Here is a 17,650-nt window from a genome sequence, read left to right as displayed (position 1 = left end):
ACACACTTACTAATGAAGTCTGTTACTGTAGTGGCGTACTTATTTAGGTTGGTCACCGAGTTCTTGTATATTGACCAGTCCACCATTCAAAGCAGTCCCATAGGAGATGTTGGCTCAGACATTGCATGACTTTCTTTATTGGATTCTGATGCTTCAGTTTCTGCTTGTAAGCCGGGAGCAGGAGCACAGCCTTGTGGTCTGATTTGCCAAAGTGCAGATGGGGGATAGAGCAATTGGCATGTTTGTGTAGCAGTGGTGAAGGATGTTTGGGCTTCTTGTGGGACAGGAGACATGTTGATTGTATCTTGATAGGACATTCTTGAGATTAGCCTGATTGAATATCCAGCCATGATGGAAAGACCCTGGATGTTTTGTCAATTACCATATGTGTTGGTATTTCATCAAGTGCAGTCTTCACATCCGCATGGGATAGGATATAAACTGCTGTCAGGATACCCAAATAAATTTGACATACTTCTCAACAGAAGTTTCACACTAAAATTTACATTATCTTTATTGACTGACTTCAGTAAACACAACCATCTTATTTTAAAATACTTCAGTCATTGAAGCCAATGGTTAACACATTATTTTTACATCCAATTGGTACATAGAAACAATCTGTCAGTTGTCCTACAATCAATTCTTGTATTAATTATTTTGTTGTTACTTTGCATATACTGGCACACATTTCAAGTAATACACAATAAAAGTGGGCATGCAAAGAGACAATGAAGAAAAAATAAACCATAAAAGGTACAAGGCCAGTCTGACCACATATAAGTCAGCCCAAAGTGAGAACTATCTGCACTCAACTAACTCTGGCCACTTGAGGATCCCAGATCTTAATCGCTCCACCATTGGTGCCTGTGCGTTGAGATTCCTGGGCCCTAACCTCTAGAATTCCCTCTAAATCTCTCTTTTTTAAAAAAAAAGACATTCCTAAAAGCCTACCTCTTCAGTTAAGACTTTTGGCCACCTGTCCTCATTTCTTCTCCTGTGGTTCTGGTTAACACAAAGCGCTCCCCTGAAATGCCCAGAGTTGGGGAGGGTTATGGTGTACAAGCCGATATTTCAGTGCAAGTTGCTATCGGAACTGATTGGAACAGCAGCTGAACGCACCGGCTCCTCTCGGGCTGATTCAGACCCATGTCCAGGGTGGAAGGCCGGATCGAACTCAACCCGAGGAGATGTATTATTGTGCACGGACAGTAAAAACACAACCGCATATACTACACATCACAGCCCTCCCCGCCCCCTGCCACCATGACCCCGGCCGGCGCCGACTCACATCAACAGGAGGCGACGGCCCCCGAGCGGGGATATTTAAACCCCGTTTCATTCCATCGGCTTTTTTTTTGCGACACCCACTTTCAAAAAGTATATAGATCCCGCTATCATTCCTCATACTGTTTGTTATTCTAAACTGGGGACGACTAATATCAGAACTCACCTCAGGGACACGAACGAAAACATTTAATGGCACTTTGGTGTTTACCCGCCAAAAGTTTAGGCAAGCAAGGAGAATTTCAGTTGGCCGTTCGCGAGGTCCAATGAGAGAGCGCTGTGTTGGGAAGTGGGTGGGGGCGGGACCTGGGCGGGGAGCGTAACCGGCATCGGCAACGCCTCCTGCGCAGCCACGCCCCTTCTTCCCGGCCGCACCCCCTCATCACCGGCTCGTTGTGGAGGGGGGGTTTCTCCGCATGCGCGCTCGGTTGATGGAGTTTTTCCGCATCCTCCTGGGGCTGGTCGAGTTTCTCCGCATGCGCGCTCGGCTGGGGGAGTTTCTCCGCATGCGCGCTCGGTTGATGGAGTTTTTCCGCATCCTCCTGTGGCTGGTCGAGTTTCTCCGCATGCGCGCTCGGCTGGGGGAGTTTCTCCGCATGCGCGCTCGGCTGGGGGAGTTTCTCCGCATGCGCGCTCGGCTGGGGAGGTGTTCGGCTTTTGTGTGACGACATCATCGGGGAAGCCAGGGTGACGATAGCGGCGGAGGGGCGCGAGGCGATCGGACGGTAAACGGCGGACGTTCGCGCGGGGCCTCTGGAGTCCCCCGGTCCGCTTCCCCTCTCCTAATCCCTGTCTCCGCCTCAGCGGTACCGGCGCCATGAGCTCGCACAGCAGCGGCCTGCCACGGCAGCATTTCACCCCCAGCAACGGGGACTTCACCTTCGTCTCTTCAGCTGACGGTGAAGGTAGGCCCAAAGTTTGTTGATGTTTGGGGAGGGGAGGGGGGGGTGGCTGGGTATGAGTGAGTGAATGAGGGCACTGATAGTCTGGGTGGGTGGAACACAAGGCTGCTGTGGAAAAGATGATTCCTTCACAACCTGGGAAAGTTGCCTCTCTATTTCTTGGTGATGTTTGGATTTTGTGCTCCCTGACTTCTCTATTACATTACGCACAGTTTTGTGTTGCAGGCCCATCCCAAATAATTCAAAAGGCTCAAATCCTGTTGGTTACAAGGTTATTATAGTAACAGACATTTTTTTTACTCCATCTTTAAAGTCCAGAATAGACCAGGTGAACCCAGATGCATTCCTTGCTTTCTCCAAAATCCAAATTCAAAGTCCAATTGAATCTAATTCAAGGTCTGCATTAGAGACAATCAAGATCCAAGCTGACAAGATACGGTGTTGCACCCCATCTTCGGCTTGATCTGATGCTTGATCTTAACTAAATGTCTGAGAGGTTAACAGACATTTCTGTCAGCCCTGGCAGGATTTGAACCCATGTCCCAAATGCCTACTCACTTTCACCCAGGCTCCCGCCGCTTTTTTGTTTCAGGGGCATTCAGTACATTTTACTTCTGCTGATGACATTCTCAAATTGCCCTCTGGGATCATGATAATTCAGCAATGACTTGCATTTTCATTGCATCTATAATGCAAGTAAATGTCCCAAGGTGTGGTCAGACACAAATTGATGCCAAGTCAAAGAAGACAGTATTAGGATGTGTTTTAGGCATGTGGTCAATGAGGTGGGTTTTGAGAAAATTGCACAGTTCATGGCCGTAATTTTGGCCTACCTTATGAGTTGCAATTTCTTCCAGACAAAACATTCAGGATTGGGGAGCAAGCAAGTAGGCTGACAAGACAAACAGTTGAAGGTCTGGGAGAAATGATGGAGGTACAGCAAGGTGGCATGAGTACATCTAGAAGGTGACCCTCTGTCTTTGATTGATATTGCCATGGAATTTCATGTAGATGAGGGGATCATGGATTTATTTATTAGTCACAAGTAAGGCTTACATTAATGCTGCAATGAAGTTACTGTGAAATTCTCCTAGTCGCCACAGTCTGGCGCCTGTTCGGGTCAATGCACCTAGCCAGCATGTCTTTCAGAATGTGGGAGGAAGTAAAATAGATCTGTCATAGGGATCTTTAGGAGTAACAGTCATCAGGATGGGAAGAGCAGCCATGGCTACAGTTGGGTAGGTGAATGAAAATGGGTGAGGGCAGTCCCACTCAGACAACAGAGAAAAGATGTTGGAGGTGTTGGTGTGTTCCTGTGTTTGATCAACCAAAGACTATAGAGGTGTTGAAAAGAATGAGGATAGAGAGTGCATCATTGTCAAAGTTACAAATAATGCCACTTATGACTTATTGAATCATAATTATTGTAGAAGCTTAAAATGTTCTACAAAGTTTGAAAGATGTAATCAAGAATTGTACAGATGGGCATCTTCCACGATTTAAGAGGAAAAGCAGAAACGTTTACATGCATATTGATATCACAGGTTTCTTGGGTAGGAAAAGAGCCTTATATACTGCTGGGAAAATTGCACTACTGAAGCTTTACTATGCTTTACATAACATAGGACTTTGGAGTAGGAATAGGTTATTCGGCCCTTTGAGCCTGCTTTGGCATCAATAGTTGATCTGATTCTTGTCTCCACTTTCTGTTTGCCCCAACTGTCACAACTCTTGACTCCCTTGCAACATGAAGCAAACCTGCTAATTTGGACAATTTGATATTCCTTGTGTAGGGCAGAGTTATCAACCTTGTCCCATCGTTTTGAGGATTTTGTAGAACGCTCAATGTTATATTGAACTTAGTTCTGTTTATTTTTTGTGCCCTCCTCCCCCACTCCATGCTAATCCTGTTTGTAACAGAATTCCACTTAACCCACTATTTGAATTCTTAACCTCTACATAATCTGTTTCCTAAATTGCTGTTCCGTCTAAGCAAAGACAGAGTAGATTGCTTGCCTTTCTAAAGTGTGATTTGGAATGGCCATTTAATGAAATTAGCAGGTATATAGTTCTTGGAACCAAAACAGTTCTACCTTCCTTGATGCTCTCTGTTTTCCAAGTTAGGCTATCGTATGAGACTTGGAACTAGTAATGCATTTTTGTTTTGGGTCTATTAATCCACAAAGTGCAGGATCTTCGATATTGAGATTCAATATTACTTTCCTTAATGAGCTGCTGGTAAAGTTAACCTAAAGAGAAGTAATTTAATGTAAAACCATTTTCCCATACCACCATAACAGGGCCTGGAACTCTGCAGTCCAGACTTTCTTCTATCTTTCCATAAAACTTGAGTATGTTGCACAATCCAGGAACTTAAAGCAGTGGTGAAAGTTCATCATATTTATTTCCAGCCTGAACTGCTTTGACTAAAAAGGTCCCATGGGCTGACACTCGGACTTTCCCAAAATTCATTCATGTTGCTAATAGGGAACAATCTCCTTATCTGATTAACAGATCAAATAATCAGGTCTACTGCAGACAAAATTGCACACATTGTCTGAACAAGTAATCAAACCAGTTTTGTCCTGATATGAGATTGTCTTTGTGAGCAATCTGTATCAGAGGTATGATGTCCTTTGACGATCCGCTCCACACCAGACCATGAAGACAAGTTATTTCTAAAAGATCAACTCATTGCATTCAATTCAATAAAGTAGAAATAATTTTAAATTATGTATTGCCTTAATTACTTCAATGTGAAACTAAACCATCCTAGACTTCATACACCCAACATGGGAAGATGGTTGTGCAGTGGTAATGTCACTGGACTAGTGTTCCAGAGGCCCAGGCTGATGCTCTGGGGATAAAAACAAAAAATGCTGGATTTACTCAGCAGGTCTGGCAGCATCTGTGGTGAGAGAAACAGTGTTAATCCTTTGAGGCCATATGACACTTCTACAGAACTAATGCTCTGGGGTCATGAGTTCAAATCCAATTAATAAAAATTCTGGAATTGAAAACTAGTCTTAGTAATGGTGACCTTGGAACTATCGTTGATTGTTGTTACCTCATCTGGTTCTCTTAAGTCCCTTGAGGGAAGTAAATCGGCCATCCTTACTGATCTGGCTACATGTGACTCCAGGCCCGCGCCAGTATGGTTGATTCTTAAGTGCCCCCTGGAATGGTCTAGCAAGTCACTTAGTTCAAGGGGAATTAGGGATGGACAACAAATGCTGACCTTGCCAGCGACATTTACATCCCATAAAAGAATAAACCTTTTAAAAGTAGGTTCAGTTATTGTGACCAGTCTTAAAAGTTGGAATGTGAATAGAGTGGGGAGCTAATGTTTCTATTTCTTTCTGCAGTTTTGTCATTTTCATAATGAAGACAAAGTTTTTTATAATGTTGACTTAATGCAACATCGAATTGCTTCAGTTTTAACATTTCCACTTAATTAACCATATTATCCAATATGTAAGCCATTGGCCATCTGTTGCTAGCTGGGAATCAGATGTAAATAATTGAATTCAGTCAAAAAAATTAAGTATGGTCATTAGGAATGTGATTGTAATACTTGTAATTGCACTGTATATGCATGCACTACACTTTTTTGTTAATGTTAAGATAAAGGTAAAATGTACGAGTGTTTATTGATCAGTGTGAGTGTTCAGTAAAAATGGGGAAAGGTGTTTAAGTAAAATATACATGAAGTGCGCTGACTTCTATTGCGTGGCATTAAAGCAATATATCTTGTGTCATTGTGGCTACATGCCTGTGGCTGGTTAGTAATTTTTATTGGACAGCACTGAACTAGATACATTATAAATTATTGGCCAGTCAGAATTTTTACTTCCAATACAGAATCTGGCATTTTTGCATCACCTACACATATTACCCAGTGTAAGAAATGTGTATTCTTGATGCATTGTCCAAATTGTTCTTCCTCTATGAATATCGCAGTTATTATTTTGAAGAATTTCTTTAACAATTGAATTTCAGATTGAGATTTTGAGAGCAATCTTGAACCTTTGTGCATTGCTTTAATAAATACTAAATTCAGAGCCTTTGATATACTAGAACCATAGAAACCCTACAGTGCAGAAAGAGGCCATTTGGCCCATTGAGTCTGCACTGACCACAATCCCACCCAGGCCCTACCCCCATATCCCTACATATTTACCTGCTAATCCCTCTAACCTACGCATCTCAGGACACTAAGGAGCAATTTTAGCATGGCCAATCAACCTAACCCACACATCTTTGGACTGTGGGAGGAAACCGGAGCACCCGGAGGAAACCCACGCAGACACGAGGAGAATGTGCAAACTCTACTCAGACAGTGACCCAAGCCGGAAATCGAACCCAGGTCCCTGGAGCTGTGACTAACGACTAAGAGTCTTTAATTTGCTCCTAAGTACTGCTTACTTAATTAAAAGCTATAATTTTGGTTTCTGCCCGAAGAGTTGCAGTGTCAGTTTTTCTGTCTCAGCACTGAGACAGCCCAGATCAAAGTCACAAATGAGCATGGTATTCTGACCTTCCTTGGAATTCTTGACTTAACTGCGGGGACTTCCTATGTCTGGTTCTGCTCTTGTTTATCCAGTCATATCCAGGGAATCTCCTGGAATGGCTTCTCTTCCTACCCGAAGCCATTACCCCTGAAGTCGTCAAAGGATCTTTTCTGAGCCCCTTTCTTATTCTTATCTACATGCTGCCTTTCAGCAGTATGATATATCATAACTTAGATGTTATCTTCCAAATGTACCTTTAATGACAAGTCTGGGCTGTTGTGCACCCCACTTCCTTTGCCCCACAATTGGTAGCCATGTTTTCTCATTGAAACACTGTGCTCTTGAATTCTTCCCCTGCACCTTGCTGCCTCTTCAACTCTCTACTCATTTAAGATGCTCCTTAAAATCTACTACTTTAACTAACTTTTTCATCACCTATCTATCTTAAAATCTCCTTGATGTTAAATTTTGTCTCATTACATTCCTGTGAAGCACTTGGGGATGTCTCATTACATTGAAGACTTGGGGAATGTGCAGCATTATAGAGAGACGACAAGGGGACAACACTGAGGGAATTGCTCATTTGGAAAGCCAATACAAATACAGGAAACCGAATGGTCTCCTATGCTGTGATGATTCTATGATCCTGTAAATGCAAGTTGTTATTTAATATGTGGTTAATCTGGTTTGTCAGGTCAAATATGTATTGAGTCATTTGTGCTTATGCAGGGTAGAAAGCAGGCAAATTGTTTCAATTACCAATGGAAAAGTTACCCAATTTAGTTTTCCAACAAGATTACCACCTGCACTCTGACCAAGATTAAGAAACAAAATTACCTTATCTGTTGTAATGTTTTATTTAAATATGGCTGTTGGGTGAAGCAAAATCTTCATTCTTTTAGCTGTGGAAAATTTTCAAAGGGCACTGATTGAAGTTGTGGACTTGTCTGTTTTCTGGAAGAGTATGAGGATGTACAAGATGCACTGGAGCAATTCACCAAAGATCCTTAGATAGCACCTTCTAAACCCACGACCACTTCCATCTAGAAGGACAAGGGCAGCAGATATATGGGAACACCACCACCTGCAAGTTCCCCGCCAAACCACTCACCATCCTGACTTGGAAATATATTGCCATTCCTTTGCAGTTGCTGGGTCAAAATCGTGGAATTCCCTCCCTAATGGCACTGTGGGTCAACCCACAGCACATGGACTGCAATGATTCAAGAGGCAGCTCACCACCATCTTCTCAAGGGAAACTAGGGATGGGCAATAAATGCTAGCCAGCCAGCGATGCCCATGTCCCACAAATAAATTTTTAAAAATGAAACTGGAAATCCCCAACTATTCAGAGGAAAGCAGAAAACTAAACGGGTTTGTGGAGTGAATGAATTTAGAGAATTATGAAATTGGCAGGTCCTGAAGACTACATGGATGTGTAAGATTTAGGTTAACAGAATAAATTCTGGAAATTGGCTGCATGATACAATGGTGAAGGCAACAGTGAGATGAGCCTAATTAATGTAAAATGTTGATGCGTGCTCTTCACATTGTGTTTTTGAAGGCTATTTAATAGAGGTAAAAAGGGGTGAGCACAATGTTTGAGGGAATTAGGTGGAGAGGAAGATCATAGTGTCTTCCAGATAACTTTGGCTTTTTAATCTGTATTTCTTGTGGTGCAAGTCTGTTCATTAATTAAAGATTCCTTTTTGTGAAAATTTATTTTAGTGTGTTCATTAAAAGATTTCTGTGTAGTCTTTGGGTGGTGTTTATCCACAGTGAAACCTATCTTTGGCCAGAAGAAAATGTGGGAGTGCATTTGTTTAAACTTATTGTATATGCAGTTTATTTGGAACTCAATATTAAAATTCCGTGGATGTCTTCTTGAATTCTAGCTGTTATGACATTTTCTGCTTAATCTTTTTGTAGACCTCAGTGGTTCTATGGCTGCCCCAGAGGTTAAGCTTAATATGGATGCAGATTCTGCAAAAGATGCCTCAGCAACTGCGTTCCTCAGGAAAAGGGGATATGGATGGCTTCTGGAGGTGGAGGAAGATGATTCTGAGGACTCAAAACCGCTCCTGTATGTCTAATTCTTTTGGTGGTATATGTTTAATATAATGTGTATGCATGAGATAAATATTTAAATTTGGATACTAACAAAACCTGCATTGTGGGAGAGTACCTTCATCCCACATACTGAAGGGGTTCAAGTAGGTTCACTGCCACTTACTCAATGGCAAATAGTGATGACTAATAAAATGTGCACATCCCAAGAATTAAATTTTTTAAATTGCATTAATAAATTTGTGACTGAACAGCCATTTGCCGTCCAAGGGTTAGCATTCCTTATCTGCAAGTGCTGCCATTTCTCTACGTATCTGGCTGAATACATAATATGAAATGGACCTCTGAAAGCTGTACAAAAGTTCAAAGTAGAAATTAAGCACACGGTGTAGACTTGTTACAAGCAATAAATCGGGGGGAGGAGGGCCTGTATTTAATGTACTATTTTTTACTTCCAAAAATATTGCAATTTCCCTTACCCATGCCCACAAGCAACCATTATCTTCCGTGGTTTTATTGACAAAGTGGCTGGAAGAGAGAAGGAACACTGTCTAACCAGATCAGTTTTGTTTGGGCTTCAATCTGAGATCCTCTGAAGTTCTGGTGTAGGTTGATTGAGTAGATTTCGTACTGTTTAACGGATGTCCTGGTCATGTGTATTGTCATAGGCTGCCAAGATCATTGTTTCATTGTTCTGGGCATTTGAATATGTGATCTTGCATTGAGAGTCACAGCCCATTTAATACAACTTGGCAAATGTTTCTGTAATTCGAGTATTAACTAATGGAGATCACGACTACAGAATCATGAAACTGCAGGCGGTTTGAGATCCAGCTTTTAAATGCCTTCTCTCATACCTTGAAATTACTTAACTCAGCTTGAATTTTTAAAAAACTCCTTAAAGTATTGTTCATGTCAAATGCTTCGATTATTTTCCCTTTTGGTTCTTTGAGAATAGAGACACAATTAAAAGAATGTGGCTAATCAATTTTTTTAAAAATCATCAATGTAAAACAAAAATTCTGTTTTTTTTAATCTACTGCAGCCCTGATAAATGCTTTTTGTGTTTTTTTTTCAATGGAGCTGTGGTAGGTTTAAAATTCAGTTTTGGTTGACAATTAGAGATGCATTTGGTGTTTTCTATTAACTGAATTTTCAGTGATGGACGCTAACTTTATCCATTTGGAGAAAGAACTCCATGGGCTTTCCGCTAAATTGGGTGGTCGGGCTTTCCGCTAAATTGGGTGGTCGCCCTGTGAGTAAGTTCTTAATCGCAAACCTCCTTTAGGTTCAGCAAGGAAGAGTTTCCTCCCTCTTCCTTGCTGAAGACACTGATCATGGTGAATGGTTTCATTATGGTCATACTTTGATCATCTGCCTAACAGTCTCATCTGCCTCACAGTCTGTCATCTCCATTTGTTAGCCAGGAATGTGAATGGTAACAGGCAGTGAGAAGTTCGGTTAAAGAAAAAGTTTACAGCTGAGCCTGCCTGCTTCAATTAATGTTTACACATGCACCAACCTTGCTGCTGCCCTGTTAATTGAGATCAAAGCATGCTGGCAACTGAACTATTAGGAAAGCAAAGGATACCCTTATAGGCTGGTGCTCAGTGACATAGGAATCAGTGCTCATGGTCCCTTTAGAGACTGATTTTGGGCTGCTTCTTGTTTTTAAGATGTATTTAGTATAATGTTTCGGATATCAACTCTCACTTCTGTTATCTTAAATCTCTTTTAATGCTGCAGGGAGGAGTTGGACATTGATCTAAAGGATATCTACTACAAAATCCGATGTGTGTTGATGCCAATGCCATCACTGGGATTCAATAGACAGGTGGTGAGAGATAATCCTGACTTCTGGGGGCCGCTGGCCGTGGTCCTCTTGTTTTCAATGATCTCGCTATATGGACAATTCCGAGTAAGTGTATTGGTGATGGGGCAACAGATAAGACTAATATCAGCTATAAGTTAAAAGGTGCAATATGGAGTATTTTTCCTGCCGTTTGGTGGAAAGCATGACCCTTGAATACAATAACTGACAGGATGTGCCAGCAAAATAATAAATGGATTTGATACTTACTTTGTACTTACTGCCTCTGGTGGGGGAATCAAAACAAGAAGACAGTATTTTAAAATTAGAACCAGTCATTTGGGAGTGCAATCAAGAAGCACTTTTTCATACCAAAGGAAGTGGAAACCAGGAATTCTTGTCCCAAAACTGCAGGTCCTGGGTCAATTCAAATTTTCAATACTGAGGTGCGTAGCTTTTTGTTCAGTAAGCGCCTCAAGGAACAGGGAGCAAAAGCAGGAAATTGATGTTATGACATGTACTATCTCTGGCCTAATTGTAATGGGAAACATGCTCTAGGAGCTGAATGGTCTGTTCCTATTATGTAAACTATTAGTGGGGTCTGCTGCACACTGGCCAGGATGGCTGTGGCTGCAACAACAACTTATACAGCGCCTTTAATGTAATAAAAGGTCCCCAGGCACTTCACAGAAGCATTATAAAACATAATGTGACACAGCCATATACAGAAATACTAGTCAGATGACCAAAAGCTTGAGCAGAGGTTTTAAGAAATGTCTTAAAGAAAAGCGAGGTCGTGAGGTAGAGTGGTGTAGGGAGAGAATTCCAGACCTTGGGGACTGGACAACTAAAGTCGCAGCTACTGATGGTGGAGTGATTAAATTTGGGGATGCTTAAGAGGCCAGAATTAGGTGAGCTCGGCTATCCCTCAGGTTGAGGCTTGAAGAGATTGCAAAGATATGGATGGGTGAGACCATGGGAGGATTTGAAAAGAAGGATAGTTGTTGCTGAAAAGAGAGATATGCTGTCAAAGCTTTTTTGTTTATTTATTAGTCACAAGTAAGGCTTACATTAACACTGCAATGAAGTTACTGTGAAATTCCTCTAGTCGCCACACTCCGGTGCCTGTTCGGGTCAATGCGCCTAACCAACATCTTTCAGAATTGGGAGAAAACCAGAGCACCCGGTGGAAACTCACGCACAATGGGGAAACCGTGCAAACTCCACACAGACACTGACCCAAGCCAGGAATCAAACCCGGGTCCCTGGCGCTGAGAGGCAGCAGTGCTAGCCAATGTGCTACTGTGCTGCCCTTTTTGTCTTGCACTCGAAGCTACCTTTGAAATTGATAATCTTGCATCTGTCCTAATGAGTGCAAGTTGAAAAGTTAGACACCGTGTTTCTCTCTCCAGCAATACTCAAGAATGAGAATCTTAAAATTAATATGTTGCTTGATTAAGGTCCAATGTCGATCAGTGAGTATAGAGGTGATGATTGAACAAGACTTGGTGCAAGTTAGGTCATGTCCAGCAGAATTTCGGACGACCTCAAATTTATTTAGGATAGAACATGGGAAACCAGGCAGGAGTGCATTGAAATGGCCAAGTCTAGAGGTAACGAAGATATGAGCCAGGGTTGCAGCAGTGGATGAGCTGAGGCAGGGTGAAGTTGGGCAGCGTTAAGGAGGTGGAAATTGGTGGCCTTAGTGACGGTGTGAACATGAGGCCAGGAGCTCATTTTAGGATCAACTGTGACAAAGGTTGTGAACAGACTGTTTTAATCTCATTGTTGCTAGGGAGAGTGATAGTAGCTATAGTGATTGGTAGCTAAGGAACGGAGTTTGGAATGGGGACTAAAAATAATGGCTTCAGTATTCTCGATATTTAATTGGAAGAAACCTCTGCTCCTCTAGTACTGCATGTCAACTAACCAGTTTAATAATTTAGCAACTGTGGAGGAGTCCAGAGAGTGGGTGTGCTGTCAGCTTACATGTGAAAACTAAGTCTGTGCTTTCAGATGTAGCACAATGCCATCTCTGACAAAACAGTCCACTTGTTTGACTCTTCATCTAAACTAACTCCTGCATCATGTGTATCATGGCTGCAGTGTGTCATAGTTGCAGATTGCACTGCAGCAACTTGCCAGGGCTTTTTGGCAAAACCTCCAATCCCCACCACCTAGAATAATCCAGAAACACTATCACCTCCATGTTCTCCTTTAAATTACCCACAGTTATAACTTCAACATATATTGTCATTTCTTCATTATCGCTACATCAGAATCCTAGAGCTCCCTTCAAAACAGCATTGTTGGTTGTATCATAACCATACAAACTGCAGCAAGTTATGAAGGTTCACATCACCTTCTCGGAGAAAGAAGAGACAGTTAATAAATGCTGGTCTTGCTGACAATGGCCACTTCCTTGAGAACAAAATCCACTTTTGTGCACCTATGAATCTCTACTTAAAGATTGTGATGTCTAGTCGTACTGATTATAATGAGATAAATTGCAATTTGTCTTATTGACCATCTGCTGTGTTACCTTTTCTTCTTTACCTGTTCTTTCCCAGCAAGTGAAAACATCTTATCTTTGTTCCAGTTAAAGGTCACAGACTTGATTTAACTCTGTTTCTCTCTCCATAGATGCTGAGTGTCTCTAGCACTTTGTTTTTATTTCAGGTTTCCGTTGCTTTTTTTAAAATGCCACATCTTGTTTTGTTATGAATTGTTTAGGTTGTTTCCTGGATTATAACAATCTGGATAATTGGATCTCTAACTATCTTCTTATTGGCTCGGGTTCTTGGTGGTGAGGTAAGTACTGCTTATTTCTTAATGTATGTTTTCATCCAATCTAGATAACTGTTGTATGGATCTGGTATTTTTGCAAATCCAAATCATAACTCGGCTGTCCTAATTTACAGGTTGCGTATGGTCAGGTTCTCGGCGTGATTGGATATTCTCTACTCCCTTTGATCGTAATTGTTCCAGTCCTTTTGGTTGTTCAATCTTTTGAGCTTTTATCTACAGTGATAAAGGTGAGTGTCTCATTGGTGAAAGTATTAATCTTAAGAGATGGTTACTGTGATTATGTAAAATCTTGCTTTTAGCTGTGATACTCTGTCTAGATTATGACCATACTAGGTATATTCTTATGAATGATACATTTCTTAATGCCTTAATGTCTTTGAAGCTTGAATTCAGGTACCCACTTTGATGGCCAAAACCTTCTTTGCTTTGGATCTCTGCTGTCTGTATGATTTTTTTAAAATTCAGTTAAAATATTGATTTCAACTGGCAACTGATTTGTTTTCTTTCCAAGCTAGCTATTTTAATAGTTTGCCCTGTGACATTCATATACACCATATTTCTCTTCCTCCAGAACAATACCCTTGTTAGATTTAAACCCTCATCCAGTCCATTGGGAACGTGCAACCCATTTTAGAAATAACTGCTAAAGCATTCTGTAGCTTGACTAATTACGTTATTTTCATAGAAAATCTTTGAAACATCTGGATGAATAGTAGGTCTTTCACCTTAAGTCAAAGCAATGAGTTTCAACCTCACTCAAGGTTTGCCCATACTTTCTTATGATGCGTCAGAATAACAAAGGGGGTGTGCTGTGGTATGAGAAATGACATATTTGGTTGCAATATCAAATCTAGACCTTGTCTGTCTGTTCAAATAGCTGTAGGTTCTTGCCATACTCAGAGCATTATGCCTGTGCTGTTGGATATTTATTATGCCAAAATGGCTAGCTTCATTTGCGTAAGTTACTATACTTGGAGTGTGTGAAAAACTGTGACATATTTCAGAGGGACAATGCTTCAACCTTTTTATGTATCTTGTTGAAGGATCTTTTTTCGCTTTGATCGCACGTTTTATGCACCTGGTTAGTGACATGTAGCCATTTCTTGCAAATGCAGCTGTCATCACATCGTCATGATGTATGTACAGAAACTGCTGAATACCATAAAGTACGTGATTCATTTTGCTTCTGTGACCAATAGCACTAAGTCTACATTAGCCATTTATTGTATGCCAACTATCTTGTTGTTCCTACTTCAAAATGTTCCAAATCATTATCTTTAAATAGAAATGTAGAATCCCTACAGTGCAGAAGGGAGCTTTTCAGTTTATCAAGTCTGCACCGATGCTTACCCTGTAACCCTGCGCATTTATCTCGCTAATCCCCCTAACCTATATGTCTTGGGGTACCAAGGGGCAATTTAGCATGGCCAATCAAGCTAACCTGCACATCTTTGGACTATAGGAGGAAACTGGAACAAACCCATGCAGACACGGGTGGAGGGATTTTATGGTTGCGCTCGTCCTGAAACGGGAAAATCCCGCCCAAGGCAACGGACCTTTGCTTGGTCCGTCCCTCGCCCACTATGAATCCCATGGTGAGCAGGACGGGAAAATTCACCTTGGGGAGAACGTGCAAACTCAACACAGACAGTCACCCAAAGCCAGAATTGAACCCGAGTCCCTGGTGCTGTGAGGTAGCAGTGCTGACCACTGTGCCACCGTGCCACCCAATTGTGGCATGAAGATTATCATTGGACCATTAGCTTATTGTGATACGATTAAGAAGTACAAACTTTATCTGCCAACATTTTTGGAGCAGATTTATGCATCAATGCTAAACTTGTACAGCGTTAAGTGCACTGCAAAAGTTAAGATCTGAATCTTTTTGGCCTCCTGTTGATATACAATTTACAGTGTGTAGCTTCAGTGCCTTTCCCACAACATGAATTTTGAGGATTGGAATTTGCTGTATGTGGAATTGAGGATGCAAGTCACTTTGTTTATTCTGGTATAATATATTGAAGATGTTCAAACCTGGTAATGAATTGTACTGACCAATCTTATTTTTCAGCTGTTTGGCGTATTCTGGGCTGCTTACAGCGCTGCTTCCCTGCTGGTTGGAGAAGAATTCAAAACAAAGAAGCCGCTTCTGATATATCCAATATTTCTTCTGTATATTTACTTTTTATCCTTGTACACTGGTGTCTGATATTCAAGAGACCTAAAAATGGAAGTACTTTTTGGACTCAGTTTGGCAAGGTCTGTTGAAAGGAAATTGTTGAAGAGAAGTGCTATTGACTCCACACGTTGAAGAAGATGGGTTTCTTCCCTGACCTCCAGACTTCAAGTGGTTATTTTCAGGTCTAAAGCATAGCTCTAAGGTTTTAAAACACTAGAAAGAAGCTTGATACATTTGTATTTAATATTTTTTATGCTGTTTTGGTTTTTGTGAAAACAACTTGGACCGAAGACGAAGACTGTGACCAGTTTGACTGGGAGTAGATGGTGGAACAGTGCTACCTGCCCTGTGCCAAAGCATCAAGAATGAAAAGCCAAGGATGTGCATTTATGTCAAATGCATTTTGGATTTCAAAAAAATACATGTTAAAGCATTGTGTTTTGAGATCATTGTACCTTTTTAAAATGTGCAGATTTATGCGATTCTAATAAGTGAAATTGATTTTGTAAATAACTTTATTTAAGGCAATGCAATCCTGCAAACTGATTTATTCCAAGCATTTTAAAAGTTCACTTTGTGTAGATGAGTTCAAATTTCAGTTTAAGTTGGGTGCCTTTTGCTTGGATTTTTTTTAGCTGCTTTCTGGCTGTTGTATACAAGAGTTAATAACATACGCATTTGTAAAATAAACTGCAAATAAGGTGTCTGTGGTTGCCTTTTTTAAAAAATATGTACAAACTATTTACCTGATTATGTTCCTTTTATTCAGATTTGGATTCAACGGTACAACTTGACTTTTTCCTCTAAATGTGTTGGGTTTAAATTGCATGGCATGATTTCATCGTTCGTGTTAAACTTTTTTTTTAAAAGAACAATGAGCTTAATTAACTTGGTTGATGGAATGGAAGTGCACAATCCATAAGAATGGATACAGGCTATATAACCAATGTGAAAATGGACAAATTTATGCTGGATTATCGGGTCAAACTCCATCCTACTAGTATGACCTTAAACTAGCTGGTTCAAATACATGATTTATGTTCAAGGCTGAGATGAACAGGTTTTTAATCAGTAAGGGAATCAGGGTAATAAGGTGGACAAATGGAGTTGAGGATTATCATGATCTTATTGAATGGCAGATGAGACTCAATGGGCTGAATGGCTTACTACTATTGCTATGTCTTATAGTCTTTTGAGGTAAGCAGCTTCCTTTATGGAACCATTTTTACATTTGTCATACCTTAACTGCTTAGGTCTACCACCATTAAGAGCAATAATTTGGCACTAAAGATGCTTCAATTTTACTTGACTGTCAAAGCAGATGTTTCTCTCTCAATGTACTTACGAATATAAGAAACCCAACAGTCAATGGCAGTAGAGACTCACTCTTTAACTGATCTTGCAATGTGCGGGAGCCTGCTAAAGATATTCAACTAATTCAGTGCATCCGTACGTCGAGTTGAGGTGCAAAACATAGTTTGACATAAGCATAATTATGACAGATGTGGCAAGTGACCATTCCCACTTTATAAGATTTATTCTGCATTATAACTGAATCAAGCCTTTTTTAAGTATCTGAAACATTCTGCAATTAGGAAACGTGTAAAAGGAGAAGTAAATTTTTTTTGCACGTACAGGACTCTTTGTATATGTGCAGAGGAACATAACCCCTTCCCCTTTAATGATATACCACTATTGTACTAACCCAACCTGTACTGTTATTTATATTGATGTTTGTACGAAGGGATTCTCGATCATGCGGAGTTCGCTATATACAAATTTGAACATGTACTTCGTTGTTCTAGCATTATGATTTGGATTGCAATAATGTTCCAGATCTATTATTTCGAGCAGCTTTATCAATAAAAACTCTCCTAATCAATTCCTTTCAAGACTGAAAACTCAAGTTTTTCCATTCCATTCTCAATGCGGGCTTGTGGACTGATCAATATCATGTTCTTCTGTGAATTGCCATTGTCGGGCAATACAGCAGGATATAGATAGGCTGGAAAATTGGGCGGAGAGGTGGCAGATGGAGTTTAATCCGGATAAATGCGAAGTGATGCATTTTGGAAGAAATAATGTA

General features: G+C 40.8%; 1 protein-coding gene across 1 annotated transcript; it reads left to right on the top strand.

Moving 5' to 3' along the window:
• The first annotated feature begins 1,906 nt into the window (after positions 1-1,906).
• yipf4 (Yip1 domain family, member 4) lies at positions 1,907-17,449 on the top strand. The gene is made up of 6 exons (XM_078229570.1): positions 1,907-2,192; positions 8,630-8,783; positions 10,514-10,685; positions 13,311-13,388; positions 13,499-13,612; positions 15,457-17,449. The coding sequence occupies exons 1-6, from the start codon at positions 2,105-2,107 to the stop codon at positions 15,592-15,594; spliced, it is 744 nt and encodes a 247-aa protein (XP_078085696.1). The 5' UTR covers positions 1,907-2,104; the 3' UTR covers positions 15,595-17,449.
• Positions 17,450-17,650: the final 201 nt, after the last annotated feature.

The sequence above is a fragment of the Mustelus asterias genome, chromosome 15 (genome assembly GCF_964213995.1).
Source record: "Mustelus asterias chromosome 15, sMusAst1.hap1.1, whole genome shotgun sequence".
Taxonomy (NCBI): Eukaryota; Metazoa; Chordata; class Chondrichthyes; order Carcharhiniformes; family Triakidae; genus Mustelus; species Mustelus asterias.
The sequence above is the reverse complement of the archived record's forward strand: the minus strand, read 5'-3'. Positions and strand labels throughout refer to the sequence as shown.